General features: G+C 38.8%; 1 protein-coding gene across 1 annotated transcript in view; it reads right to left on the reverse strand.

Moving 5' to 3' along the window:
- Nucleotides 1-17: 17 nt before the first annotated feature.
- Nucleotides 18-14932, reverse strand: part of olfml3b (olfactomedin-like 3b) — a 36335-nt gene continuing 21420 nt past the window's right edge. The window contains exon 3 of the mRNA XM_026935287.2: nucleotides 18-1273. Coding sequence (XP_026791088.1) covers nucleotides 489-1273 — 785 coding nt within the window. The 3' untranslated portion in view covers nucleotides 18-488. The remainder of the gene's footprint in view (nucleotides 1274-14932) is intronic.

A 14932-nucleotide genomic window follows, 5' to 3' on the forward strand; every position in this document is an offset into this window, starting at 1 on the left:
GATTGAATAACAATGACTTTGTTCTATTTGTCCACTTTAATGTTCAGTTGTTTACAACAATAAACAGCTAGGAAAATAGTTAAGCATAATATAAGGATATATTCTAGGCATAAACATTTGCAAATTATTATTATAGGTATTTCATTTTGAAGCTCTGGTTGTCTTTGGTAGCCAGTACAGTAGGTGGTACAGTAGTACAAGGCTTTATCTATAAACATATACTTAGTCCCATGAAATGAACATTTTGTAATACTTTTTGACCCTGGCAAACAATTACATAATAGTTATAAATGGGGAAATGTGCTATTGCAAAGGCTTTATGGCATAAAATTACAAATAAATGGTACTTTTAGGTACATGATTAGGTAAATGATTAAGGTTCAGTCCTAAAACCTCAGCAACTTATCCAACATAAATGCGCATCAAACCAGGGTTTACCAGGCTTAGCAGATTTTGTTTAAGTTGGTTGGAAGCTACTTCAATACAGTCTACACCTCCAGTTTTTTCTTCATTTGCAACTTGTAAAGAATCTGGTAGCCATCATCCCAAGCATAGACTAGCTGTTCCATGGGACTGTATTTGAGGCTTGAATGAGTGCCATAACGCTTTGGAAAATACACTGTAGGAGCATCATCAGTGGTTACCATATCACTCACATCAAAAACACACTGGATACGGGAGCGACTTGGAAGCTTGGAGTTGTAGACTACATAGACTGTGCCGCACACTACAAAAGCTGCCTCTGCATTTTCCCTTGGGCAAGGTGTATCCCACATCTGTTGGATGGCCAGAGTTTTAGGGTCCACCTTGGCTAATGAGACATGTTTCTCATTATTCTTTGTAGCATAAATGGCCCACAAACCTTCTTCATCTATAGCCAAGTCGATGTAGGTTTCAGCATTAAGACTGTAGACTGGGAGCTGGTCGTTGGCTGGGAAGACAGCACTGTCCACCACAGAACCTTTCTGTAGGTCGAACTTCACCAGCCTTATCTCCTCACTGACCTTCACATAATACAGATGATTGTTGTACACAGCATGACCCATACCTTGCCAGGTGGAGGGAAGTTGGACAGCTTTGCCTGCTACGATGCCTAGGGAGGAGGTGAAGTCCCGCACAGAACTGAACTCATAGAGTGTGTCCTCCCCTGTACCGTTGAAGAGGTAGACCTTCCCAGTGGAGACACCCATGTCTTTAGTCCACATGCCTTTAGTGCCACCGATCCGTTTGAGAATCTTCATGCCCTTAATGCTTGAGACCATGTCACTGCAGTCTTTGAAGACAATAAAGATTACATAATAAAGTCAGTTAATTTATTCAAGAATATAAAAAAACAGCAGAATAGTTGACAGAGTTGTAGCCAAGACTGCAGATTTTGAAATAGATATGCAACATCTAGTCTTACATTATGGTATTACTGGTAATAATATAAACATCAAGCTGATCTCATGTAAAATCCCTGGGGATTCTAACATGTGTAAACTCTTTCTTTGGTCATTCAGTGACTATAGTGGAGAAAGGTTATGACACTTAACCACATCCTAAACTCAACCATCAAACAACAGTAAACTAAATTTTGATACATGTTGTCTTATGTGACTTCTATACTATGTATTTTTGCAAGCATGTTACCATGTTGATATTATTAGTATTAGTATTTAAGTTTAGAATGAATATTCAATTTAATAACACACACAAACACACACACACACACACACACACACACATACACACACACACATATATATATATATATATATATATATATATATATATATATACATGCAAATAAATGCGGTAGAGCAAAGATGCCTTCAAAAAAAAAAATATGCTGAGCACTAAACAGCAATAAATGAAACAAAGTCAATATTTGGTGTGATGACCCTTTGCTTTAAAAAAAATTAGTAGTCTCAGGTACAATTTGTGCAGGTTTTATAAGGAAATTAGCTGGTAAGATTTACTGAGCATCTAGAACCAGCCACAGCTCTTCTTGACTGTCGCACTTGTTTCTTATTTTTGCACGTAAAACCCAGCAGCCTATATTTTTTTTGTCTTAAAAGTGGTCTCTTACATAATATGCTGCTTTCTTTACTGACATAGGAGCATTTTTGTGTAACATTTGTGCTGGAAAACTAATGTTTGGAAATCTAAAATGTTTTTGTACAGACTCGATAATGTAGTCATAAAAAGTTACTTTTGCACAGTACTGTGTGTAAATATATATATATATATATATATATATATATATATATATATATATATATATATATATATATATAGCTTGGGTAGTAACAGAATACATGTAACAGCGTTATGTATTCAGGATACAAAAAACCTGGTAACTGTAATCTGTTACAGTTGCATCATAAAACAAAGTAATCAGATTATGGGTACATTTTTTTTTTTTTTACAAAAAGCATACTATCAATTTTTTCATTTAAAACCAAGGAAATTAATCGGTTGACATAACGCAATATAGACAGCTGCTTGATTGTAGCTCTGGTTCTTTCTTGCCAGTCATGGCTCATGTGAGCCACCTCCTGGTGTATGAGCAAATAACATCTGTCTCTAATCATTCTGCTCTAGAGGCATGTTGAAACAGCTGCTGATAACGATGATGCCCGCTGGAAAAAATCCATTACAGTCATGGAAATTTCGAAATTATTTTGTCTATAAAGGAGAAAATGGAAACAACAACATCACAGAACAGTGCAAACTATGCCTTCCAGCTGTGAAGATGCTGTCTTTATCGAAGGACTTTATTTAATCATGGAAATCATGTTAGCTAGGTTTTTAAGGGTTAGTTAGTGCTTTGAAAATCCCTGGTTTGCATGATCACAATTGTGGGTAACGTTGCCAGCTGTGCTAAATTAGCTGGGAACGCCCTGTATTTTGGTAGAAATTAACGCCTTTATACAATTGACTGACAAGAAGTTAATTGACCAGGTGCGGTCCATTCCCTCATTACTTCAAGACAAATGAAGTAGATGAAAGGTCTGGAGTTGATATCAGGTATTGAGTTGGCATTTGAGAGCTGTTCAACTGGAGCTACCAATATGAAGTCCAAAGAAATCTCAATGCAAGTGAAGGAGGCCATCATTAGGCTGAAAAAAACAACATAAATCTATAAGAGAGATAGCAAAAACCTTAGGTGTGGCCAAATCAACAGTTGGGTACATACTTAAAAAAAAACAAAGCACTGGTGAGCTCAACAACATCGAAAGGCCTGGAAGACCACAGAAGACAATTAAAGTGGATGATCTCAGAATCCTTTCCTTGGTGAAGAAAAACCCCTTCACAACATCAACAGAAGTCAAGAATACTCTGGAGAAGGTAGGCGTATCATTGTCAAAATCTACAATCAAGAGACGCCTTCATGAATGTAAATACAGAGGGTTTACAACAAGGTGCAAACCACTGGTAACATTCAAGAACAGGAAAGCCAGATTAGACTTTGCCAGAAAACATCTAAAAAAGCCTCCCATGTTCTGGAATAAGATTCTTTGGACTGATGAAACCAAGATTAACGTGTACCAGAATGATGGGAAGAGAAAAGTATGGCGAAAGAAAGGAACAGCTCATGATCCAAAGTATACCACATCATGTGTCAAACATGGTGAGGCAGTGTTATGGCATGGGCATATATGGCTGCCAATGGAACGGACTAACTGGCAATTATTGATGATGTGACTGCAGACAGAAGTAGGAAGATGAATTCTGAGATGCTCACATTCAGCCAAATGCTACAAAACTGATACGACGCCGCTTCACAGTGCAGGTGGATAATGACCCTGAACATACTGTGAAAGCAACTCAAGACTTTTAAGGCAAAGAAATGGAATATTCTTCAATGGCCAAGTCAGTTGCCTGATCTCAACCCAATAGAGCATTCTTTTCACTTACTTAAGACAAGACTGAAGGCAGAAAGACCCACAAACAAGCAGCAACTGAAGGTGGCTGCAGTGAAGGCCTGGCAAAGTATCTCCAGGGAGGAAACTCAGAATTTGGTGATGTCTCCAGACTTCAGGCAGTCATTGACTGCAAAGGATTTTCACCCAAGTATTAAAATTTTGGTTATATTTACAATTACGTCACTTTGTCCAAATACCTTCGAGCCCCTGAAAATGGAGGTACTTTGTTGAAAATGGCTGTAATTCCTAAATGGTAAATGCCATATTTTTGTGGAACCTCTTAAAATAAAGCTGAAAGTCTACACTTCGATCACATCTTGATTGTTTTATTTAAAATCCATTGTGGTGGTGTATAAAGGCAAAATTACGAAAACTCTGTCATTGTCTAAATACTTCTGGACCTGACTGTATGTGACCTTGAAGCAATCCAAAAGTAATCAGATTACATTACATTCATATTATGCTACTTGGATTTTGTTAGTGATTACCTTTTGAGCTCTCAGATAACTAAGGTCTTATACTTTAATTAGCTTGTTGCTATAGCTTGTGCACAATTATTGTTAGAAAAGGCCAGATTTCAAAGCTTTATACAGATGTGGACAAAATTGTTGGTACCCTTACAGTGCATTGAAACAATGCTTCATTCCTCCTGAAAAGTGATGAAATTAAAAGCAATTGTCTCATGTATACCTGCATGCCTTTGGTATATCATAGAGTAAAGCAAAGAAAATGTGAAAAGAGATAAATTATTGCTTATTCTACAAAGATATTCTAAAATGGCCTGGACAGATTTGTTGGTACCCCTAGAAAAGATTATAAATATTCATATTATAGCCATAATATATAGCTAACTGTTTTCTTTAATTAGCATCACACATGCCTTCAAACTTGTAATCAGTCATTCAGCCTATTTAAATGGAGAAAAGTAGTCACTCTGCTGTTTGGTATCATCGTGTATACCACATTGAACGTGGACTAGAGAAAGCAAAGGAGACTGTTGTCTGAGGTGATCAGAAAAAAAATTATAGACAAGCATGTTAAAGGCATAGGCTGTAAGACCATCTCCAAGCAGCTTGACGTTCCTGTGCCTACAGTTACAAATATTATTAAGAAGTTTAAGGTCCATGGGACTGTAGCCAGCCTCCCTGGATGTGGTCGCAGGAGGAAAATCATCCCCAGATTGAACAGAAGGATAGTGCAAAAGGTAGACAAAGAGCCAAGGAAAACTTCTAAAGAGATACAAGCTGAACTCCAAGGTCAAAGTACATCAGTGTCTGATCGCACCATCCATCACTTTTTGAGCGATAGTGGGCTCAATGGAAGAAGACCCAGGAGGACTCTACTGTTGAAAAAAAAACATAAAAAAAGCCAGACTGGAATTTTATTTTGACAAGCCACAATGTCTCTGGGAAAATGCCCTTTGTTTAGATGAGACAAAACAGGAGCTTTTTGGCAAGTCGCACAACTCTATGTTCACAGACAAAAAAATAAAGCTTTCAAAGAAAAGAACACCATACTTACTATGAAACATGGAGGAGCCTCGGTTATGTTTTGCGTCTACTTTGCTGCATCTGGCACGAGGTGCCTTGAATCTGTGCAGGGCAAAAATGAAATCTCAAGACTACCAAGGCTTTCTGGAGCGAAACGTACTGCCCAGTGTCAGAAAGTGTTGTCTCAGTCGCAGGTTATGAGTCCTCCAACATGATAAAGAACCAACACCCACAGTAAAAGCATCCAAGAATGGCTAAGAACAAAACAATGGACTATTCTGAAATGGCCTTCTATGAGCCCTGATCTGAATCCTATCCAACATCTATGGAATCTGTGGAGCTGAAACATGCAGTCTGGAGAAGGCACACTTCAAACCTGACACAGCTAGAGCAGTTTGCTCAGGAAGAGTGGGACAAACTACCTGTTGACAGGTGCAGAAGTCTCAATGAGAGCTACAGATACTCTAAAGGTTGTGTAACAAAATATTAGGTTAAGGGTCCCATCATTTTTGCCCATGCCATTTTCATTTGTTTTATCGTTTAAAATATTCTGTTGAATCAAAAATCAAAAGCAAAGTCTGATTTTTATTAAATATGGAATAAACAATGATGGATGCCAATTACTTTTGTCAGTTTCAAGTTATTTTAGAGAAAATTGTGGATTTTTCTTTTTTCTTGGTCGGGTACCAACAAATTTGTCCACGTCTGTAAATACTATGACTCCTCATGCCTTGTCCCAACAATCAGCAGCTATGGGCTCCTCTGTAGCACTCTGAAAGTTAAAATAATTGTTGCTCACAATGCAGGAGAAGGCTATGAGAAGATAGCAAAGCGTTTTCAGGTAGCCATTTCCTCAGTTTGTAATGTAATTAAGAAATGGCAGTTAACAGTAATGGTGGAGGTCAAGTTTGGAAGAGCCTGGAAGTCCAAGAAAACTTTCTGAGAGAACTGCTTGTAGGATTGCCAGAAAGGCACATCAAAACCCCCATTTCAGAATGACTTAGCAGACTCTGGAGTGGTGGTGCACTGTTCTACTGTGCAGTGACACCTGCACATATATGACCTTCATGGACGAGTCATTGGAAGAAAACCTTTCCTGCGTCCTCACCCCAAAATTCAGCATCAGAAGTTTGCAAATGAACATCTAAACAAGCCTGGTGCATTTTGGAAGCATGTCCTGTGGATTGATGAAGTTAAAATTGAAGTTTCTGGTCACAATGAGCAAAAGGTATGTTTGGAGAAAAATGGGTGCAAAATTTCATGAAAATTTCATGAACACCTCTCCAACTGTTAAGCATTGGTAGAGGGAAGAATGGGTTCAATTAAATACCAGCAAATTCTGGAAGCAAACATCACACCATCTGTAAAAAAAAAAAAAAAAAAAAGTTGAAGATGAAAAGAGGATGGCTTCTACAATAGGATAATGATCCTAAACACACCTCAAAATCCACAATGAACTACCTCAAGAGACGCAATCTGAAGGTTTTAGCATGGCCCACACAGTCCCCCAACCTAAACATCACGAAAAAGAGGTGGATAGACCTCATAAAAGCAGTGCATGCAAGACAGCCCAAGAATCGCACAGAACTAGAAGCCTTTTGCAAGGAAGAATAGGCAGAAATCCCCCAAACAGGAACTGAAAGAATCTTAGGTGGCTACAAAAAGTGTCTACAAGCTGTGATACTTGCCAAAGGGTGTGTTACTAAGTATTGACCATGCAGGGTGCCCAAACCATTGCTTCGGGCCCTTTTTCTTTTTCTTTTTTTTTTGTTATTTTGAAACTGTAAAAGATGGAAATAAAAAAGTAATATTAAAGAAATGTGTTGTCTTTAACTTTATGCCTTTTTGAAATCAGGACATCTTTTACTCGCTTAGCTATTCACAGTAACATAAATTTTGACCAGTGGTGCCCAAACCTTTGCATGCCTGTGTGTGTGTGTGTGTGTGTGTGTGTGTGTGTGTGTGTGTGTGTGTGTGTGTGTGTGTGTGTACGTGTATATACAGTCAGGTCCGGAAGTATTTTGACAGAGTTTTTGTGATTTTGCCTTTATACACAACCACAATGGATTTGAAATAAAACAATCAGGATATGATCGAAGCATAGACTTTCAACTTTATTTTAAGAGGTTCCACAAAAATATGGCATTTACCATTTAGGAATTACAGCCATTTTAAGCAAAGTTACCTCCATTTTCAGGGGCTCAAATGTATTTGGACACAGTGACATAATTGTAAATATAACCATAATTTTAATACTTGGATGAAAATCCTTTGCAGTCAATGACTGCCTGAAGTCTGGAGCCCATGGACATCACCAAATTCTGAGTCTCCTCCCTGGAGATGCTTTGCCAGGCCTTCACTGCAGCCACCTTCAGTTGCTGCTTGTTTTTTTGGGTCTTTCTGCCTTCAGTCTTGTCTTAAGTAAGTGAAAAGCATGCTCTATTGGGTTGAGATCAGGCGACTGACTTGGCCATTGAAGAATATTCCATTTCTTTGCCTTAACCCCTTCAGACCCTGCGTCCATTATAATGGACGTCACATGACAATTGTTTTTTTTTTACTAATTGCAACATTTAACACCACCTAAGCCCTCAAGTCCATTTAAGTGGATGTTTACCAACCAATCAAATGGCAGTATACATTTGCTTGAGGCCATTTTAAAAAAATACAGCACACTGAAGAGAGGCATGGCAGGACTTCACTCCAGACGTCGAAGTAAGGCTTGTTTTCAACAGTTTTATTCACATTTATAGATATTTGTGCAAAGATATCATAGTTTTAAAATAATGTTGAAAGATGGAATGTATGAATTAAAGTGTAATATCAAATGTTTAAGAGCTAGTTTTCACTCAGGATTTTTTCAAATATTACTGTCCATTAGAATGGACAGTGGGTCGGAAACCATGTCATTAAACTCAATTGTCCAGTACTGATGAATGAATTTATTACTATAAAAATAGTACATCAGAACAAGAGAATGAATTGATAATCAGTTGAAAATGTTATATACGCAGAATATACCGTCCTTGAAGTCCTTGAATTGATCGGAGATGGAAATGTCTCTGACATTTTTGGAAGTGATGAGGAAGATGGAGATGTTGATAGATTTCCAAGAGGTGATGAGTGTAGTCAGTGAATGTCATGTTGTGAAATGATAATGTTTTACTATAAACATCAAATAATTATTACATATGAAATCTAATTTAAAAAAAATAATAAAATGCATACAAACCTACAACACAAACAGATAGGCTAATGTTTAGCTAATGATTTCAGGGGAAGGCAGGAATGATGCAGAAGTACCAGCAGTAGGGACAGAAGTTGAGATTGAAGCAGTTGAAGGTCAGGATGAGGACAACAGAGAGGATTATGAGCCTGAGGAGGGAGATAGAACCTTGTTACTCAAGGATGGTCTTCTTGCAAACATCACAAAGAAGAGTGATATTGAGTGGCGCCGCACCCCCTATACCCCGGTGAATTCAGCTTGGGAAAGTCCTGTTCCTGAACACCCTAAGCCATTAACACCATATGAATACTTCCAGCAGTATGTTCCCAGTGAGATGTTCCAGCTGATGACAACAATGACTAACATCTATGCAGAACAAAGCGCAGTCAGAGGGTATAAACATGCATCAGTTTCTGAGATTGAAGCTCTTGTTGGTCTACATATGGCAGTGGGGGTACTGGGTTTGCCAAGAGTGCGAATGTACTGGTCTTCCAGTATCAACATTGGCCTTTTCCGAGACACCCTGTCTCGTGACAGATTTTTTCAGCTTCGCACCAACCTGCTTGTGGTTAACAACAATGAGAGGCCTTCTGACAACACTGATGTGTTCTACAAGGTCAGACCACTCTATGATTCCATAAGGAAACGCTGTCTTGAGCTGCAAATGGAGGAAAATCTTTCGATTGATGAACAGATTGTGCCCTTCAGGGGAAAACTTTCTGTGCTGCAATATGTGAAAGGGAAACCGGAACCATGGGGAGTCAAGGTGTACTTTCTCTGTGGCAAAAGTGGCCTTGCTTATGACTTCCTCATCTATCAGGGTGCTACAACAGAGCTCTCTGACCGGAGCAAGAAGATTTTAGGACATGGGGCAGCAGTGGTCACCCACCTGTGCCAGAGAATCCAGAATCCTAACCACAAGCTCTTTTTTGACAACTTCTTCACCACTTACAATGTCCTAGAAGTACTGTCAGGGAAGAACATTCAAGCAGCCGGAACAGCCAGAGTTTGCCGCTTTGCAAACCCCCCACTCAAGGCAGACAAGGAGATGTCAAAGAAAGGGCGGGGGAGTCACGATGAAGTGAGAAGCAGAGATGGGAAGGTGGTCCTGGTGAAATGGTTCGACAGTCGATCTGTTGTGCTGGCCTCCAACTTTGTCGGCGTTGGAGAAGAAGACGAGATTGAGAGGTGGGAGCAGAAAGAGGGGGAGTTTGTTAAGATCAAACGTCCAGAGGTAGTAAAATTGTACAATGAGGCCATGGGAGGGGTAGACAAATTTGACCAGCTTATCAGCCTCTACAGGGCCACCATCCGCTCCCGGAAATGGTCACTGCGCATGATTACTCATGCTTTTGATGTTGCTGTGGTGAACAGCTGGCTTGAGTACCGCCGGGACCAAGAACTCCAGGGCACTCAGCCAAAGCAAGTGATGGATCTTCTTGAATTCAAAATGACAGTGGCAGAAGCACTTGTTCGCGTGGGGAAGACACAATCACTGAAAAAACGAGGGAGACCCAGCAGCTCCAATACACCCAGTCCTTGCATGAGCCCCACTCCCCAGCCACCAAATGAGCCACCAAAAAGGAGAGCAGCCATGGAAAGACGACCAATTGAGGAGGTACAGGCTGACATGCTGGATCACATGCCCAATTATGATACAAAAAAAGAGGCAACAAGGTGCAAACTGGCAGGCTGTTCAGGAAAAACCCATGTCTACTGTGACAAGTGCAAGGTGCACTTCTGCTTTGTGTCGCAGAGAAACTGTTTCAAATATGCCCACAGAAAATGAACCTAAGCGACAGATTTGTGAGGATCTGAAGTTTTTTGTTGACTTGTTAGCTTTGTTGGTTTGTTTAAGCTGTTCAAAACCAGGTGACATGTGATGTCAATAAATGAATATCATATTTTCACAACTGTTCGGACCCGATGTCCATTAAGATGGACAAAAAAAATAACAATTAAAGAGTGTTGATAAAAAAAAAATATTGACTGATTCTCATTATTGGTTGTATATGGATGGGAAAAAAGTGATTATTATATTTTTCACAACCTGGGAACATAATTCAGGTCTGAAGAAGTCTTGCGTTGCTTTCACAGTATGTTCAGGGTCATTATCCACCTGCACTGTGAAGCGGTGTCCCATCAGTTTTGTAGCATTTGGCTGAATGTGAGAAGAGAGTATAGCCCTATACACCTCAGAATTCATCTTGCTTATTCTGTCTGCAGTCACATCATCACTAAAGACCAGTGAGCCCATTCCATTGGCAGCCATATATGCCCATGCCATAACACTGCCTCCACCATGTTTGACACATGATGTGGTATACTTTGGATCATGAGCTGTTCCTTTCTTTTGCCATACTTTTCTCTTCCCATCATTCTGGTACAAGTTAATCCTACCTTCTTCAGAGTATTCTTGACTTCTGTTGATGTTGTGAAGGGGTTTTTCTTCACCAAGGAAAGGATTCTGCGATCATCCACATTAGTTGTCTTCCGTGGTCCTCCAGGCCTTTCGATGTTGTTGAGCTCACCAGTGCTTTCTTTCTTTTTAAGAATGTACCCAACTGTTGACTTGGCCACACCTAAGGTTTTTGCTATCTCTCTTATAGATTTATGTTGTTTTTTTCAGCCTAATGATGGCCTCCTTCACTTGCATTGAGATCTCCTTGGACTTCATATTGGTAGCTCCAGTCAAACAGCTGCCAAATGCCAACTCAATACCTGATATCAACTCCAGACCTTTATTCTGCTTCATTTGTCTTGAAGTAATGAGGGAATGGACCGCACCTGGTCAATTAACTTCTTGTCAGTCAATTGTCCAAATGTCTTTGAGCCCCTGAAAATGGAGGTACTTTGCTTAAAATGGCTGTAATTCCTAAACGGTAAATGCCATATTTTTGTGAAACCTCTTAAAATAAAGCTGAAAGTCTACACTTGGATAAGATCTTGATTGTTTTATTTCAAATCCATTGTGGTGGTGTATAAAGGCAAAATCACAAAAACTCTGTCACTGTCCAAATACTTCTGGACCTGACTGTATATAGTCTTTTGTTGTTGCTATATACTGACATGAAGCCATTTGGGTTTGAGATCAAAAGATGAATATAAGACAATATATCAGAATTTCACCTTTTATTTCCTGATCTATATTTGTTAAATAACTTGGAACATGGCACCTTTTATTTGAACCCAAACATTTTGCAAGTGGTCAAAAATATTGGAACACATGACTGACACGTTTCTTGTTGCCCAGGTATACCCTGTTAAATTACCCGTTTAAACAATTAATAGCGCTGAATGTATACTCAGTTTGTGCCCTGGGTTTCACCTGTGAAGACTGCATTTGTTGTTAAAAAGGACAAACCAACATGAAGACCAGAGAGCTGTTTATGGGAGAAAAGCAAACCATTTTAAAGCTGAGAAAACAGTGAAAATTGATCAGAGCCATTGCACAAGGATTGGGCATAGCCGATAAAACAATTTGGAATATCCTGATAAAGAATGAAACCACTGTTGTACTAACAACCAGATATCAAACAGGTTGGCCATGGAAAACAACAGCAGTTGATGACAGAAACATTGTGAGCGCCATGAAGGAAAAAAAACAAAAACAACAGTGATATCATCAACAACCTCCACAGGGCAGAGGTGAAGGTATCACAATCCACTGTTCGAAGAAGACTTCCAGAGCAGAAGTGTAGATGCCAAACCACAAGATGGAAACCACTCATCAGCAGTAAGAAACACAGAAAGATTTATTGCTGGACCGGCACGATTCTCACGTAAAAATGTCCAAACAGAGTCATAAACCTTCAGCTGCAATCTCTGGAAATGCAGATTCAACATTACGGCTAGAAGTTAAGCACAATCTCTGCTGAACTGTGCCACACTAAGTCCAAGGACTGTATGATCTCTATCGATGCCATGGAGGACTAAACTGAAGTCAATTCATGCATCATGACCAACCAAGGAGACACCATCATAACATAACTATTAAGCTTCTCTACATACCTTGTTTAAATGTTGCCCACTTTACATAATACTATCCAAACAGTTGCCTACACTCTTGGAGTATGTATGCATTAATGCTGCATCCAGCTCAACTTGGAAGTGGGAAATCAGAGCCCGAAATTACATGATTCCCGACCTCTGTGCATTCAAGCTACGAAGTGAGAAAAAAAAAAAAACATGGACACCTCCATGTTCATCTTTTGTTAGCAACAAACTAGCCAGCTAACTGTGCAATGAGTGATGTATATTTACCTCAAAACAACAATCTGTATAGTCAATGTTATAGATTTAACAAGCTAATATATCTGTATGTTGATTGTTCTAAAGCAAATACTAGTATACAGAGCATAATACAACTGATTTGAAAATAAAAAGTGCTAATATGTTTATTGTTTATTGTGGAGGCAGAGGCGTGGTCGAGCGCCGATTTGTGAATGGAGGGTGGAGCGGGGAAAAGTTAGTGGTACACTTCTGGGGGATTTTGCTAACGAGTGTTCTATGTTTCAGTGAGTGGCTGCAAGGATAAAATGGGGAGAGACAAGAGCCATAGGAGAGAGAGCTGAGAAGCACAGAGCTGTGTGTGTGTACGTGTGTATATACTGTATGTGCCTAGTGAGATAAAATTGCTGAAATGCAAAGGAAAAGAAAATAGAAAAGTAAAGAACTCCCTTTTGAGTTGTCCCAAGACTGCCTCCCATCTCTTCTTTTCCACAGAAACCCCTAAGAGTGTCACATTGATGCTCTGAGCAGCCATGGTAATTGCACATCACTTGCTGAACTCGGGGTTGAGGAGACCGCCCCAAGTTCCCAAGTAGGAATTTCAAGTATAGAGTTACGAGTTTTTGTGGATAAGTTAGTTCCACATTATCCAATTGTCTATCGATTATTTTCACTACATTTCTTTGTATTTTCCTTGCCATATATTTTGTATTATATTGATGCATACCTTTCTTTTTAATATAAGAAATGAGTTCAACAAACTATCAGTGGATTCACCTACCCAAAATGAGTTCTACAAACTATCAGTGGATTCACCTACTTTGATCTAAACCAAATATCCTTCAGATAGTATGAAAATTTTACTATTTCTTACCTTAGTGATGAAATCATCATCATCAAGTGGTATATCATTTTGAGATTATTTTGTCCATTGTTCCAGTTACCCTTTTAATATAATTATTATTTAAAATAATAATTTATAATATTTCATTTAATAGTAATAATTTACTCACCTCACATACCCTACAGTGGCAACAATACATGTTTGGTTCAAGATTCAAGATTTTTATTCTTCACATACACAGTTACGTATATACAGTATATAACTCGCAGTGAAATGAAAGCCTGGCCTACTCCTCTGTAGACTGTGACTCTATTTACTAATTAGGTGACTTCTGAAGGCAATTGGTTCCACTGGATTTTAGTTAGGGGTATCAGAGTAAAGTGGGCTGAATACAAATGCATGCCACACTTTTCAGATATTTATTTGTCAAAAATTTTGGACACCATTTATCATTTTCCTTCCACTTCACAATTATGTACCACTTTGTGTTGGTCTATCACATAAAATCCCAATAAAATACATTTATGTTTGTGGTTGTAATGAAAAGTTCAGTGGGTATGAATACTCTTGCAAGGCACTGTAAATACTTAATTAAAAATCAGATGTGAACAAGGAATAGAAATAATAAGAAATAAGATCATAGAAATGAGAAATATATGTACAGGAATGGACATAAAAAAATGGATGTACAAAATATGCATTATGTTACATGTACAAAACATGCTAGTATGTTGCATGTAGTACCAATACAAAGTGCAATGTGTGGAGTGTCAATGGCGTGCAGAGTGACTGGAGAGTCTTCACGGAGTCTTAAGGGATCTGAGTGGTGAACATATCGTATGGTTTGTTTCTGCCTTAGCAATTTCAAAGATTCAAAGATTCAAAGCGTTTATTGTCATGTGCACAGTGAGGAAAACCAAGTTTCCCTGTAAAATGAAATTCTCTCTTTGCTGTCCACATTGAATGCCAAGACAAATGCAAACTCAATTTACACCTAGCATTAGAACATAACGTCAGAATTACTCAGCATCAGCTTTTATCTTGTGATTGTGTAGTATGTATGGAGTGCTGCAGTCTACCTCTGTGGAGCAATAGATCAAACCTAAAATATATTGGCAATAACATATAATACACACCTTGTGAACTAAATCTGGTCATCAAAACTATGTTTAACTAAAATATTCCTCAGGGCATGTTTGGTGTCAATCTAATCCACATTTCATGGTGAACA

This window comes from Pangasianodon hypophthalmus, chromosome 20 (assembly GCF_027358585.1).
Source record: "Pangasianodon hypophthalmus isolate fPanHyp1 chromosome 20, fPanHyp1.pri, whole genome shotgun sequence".
Taxonomy (NCBI): Eukaryota; Metazoa; Chordata; class Actinopteri; order Siluriformes; family Pangasiidae; genus Pangasianodon; species Pangasianodon hypophthalmus.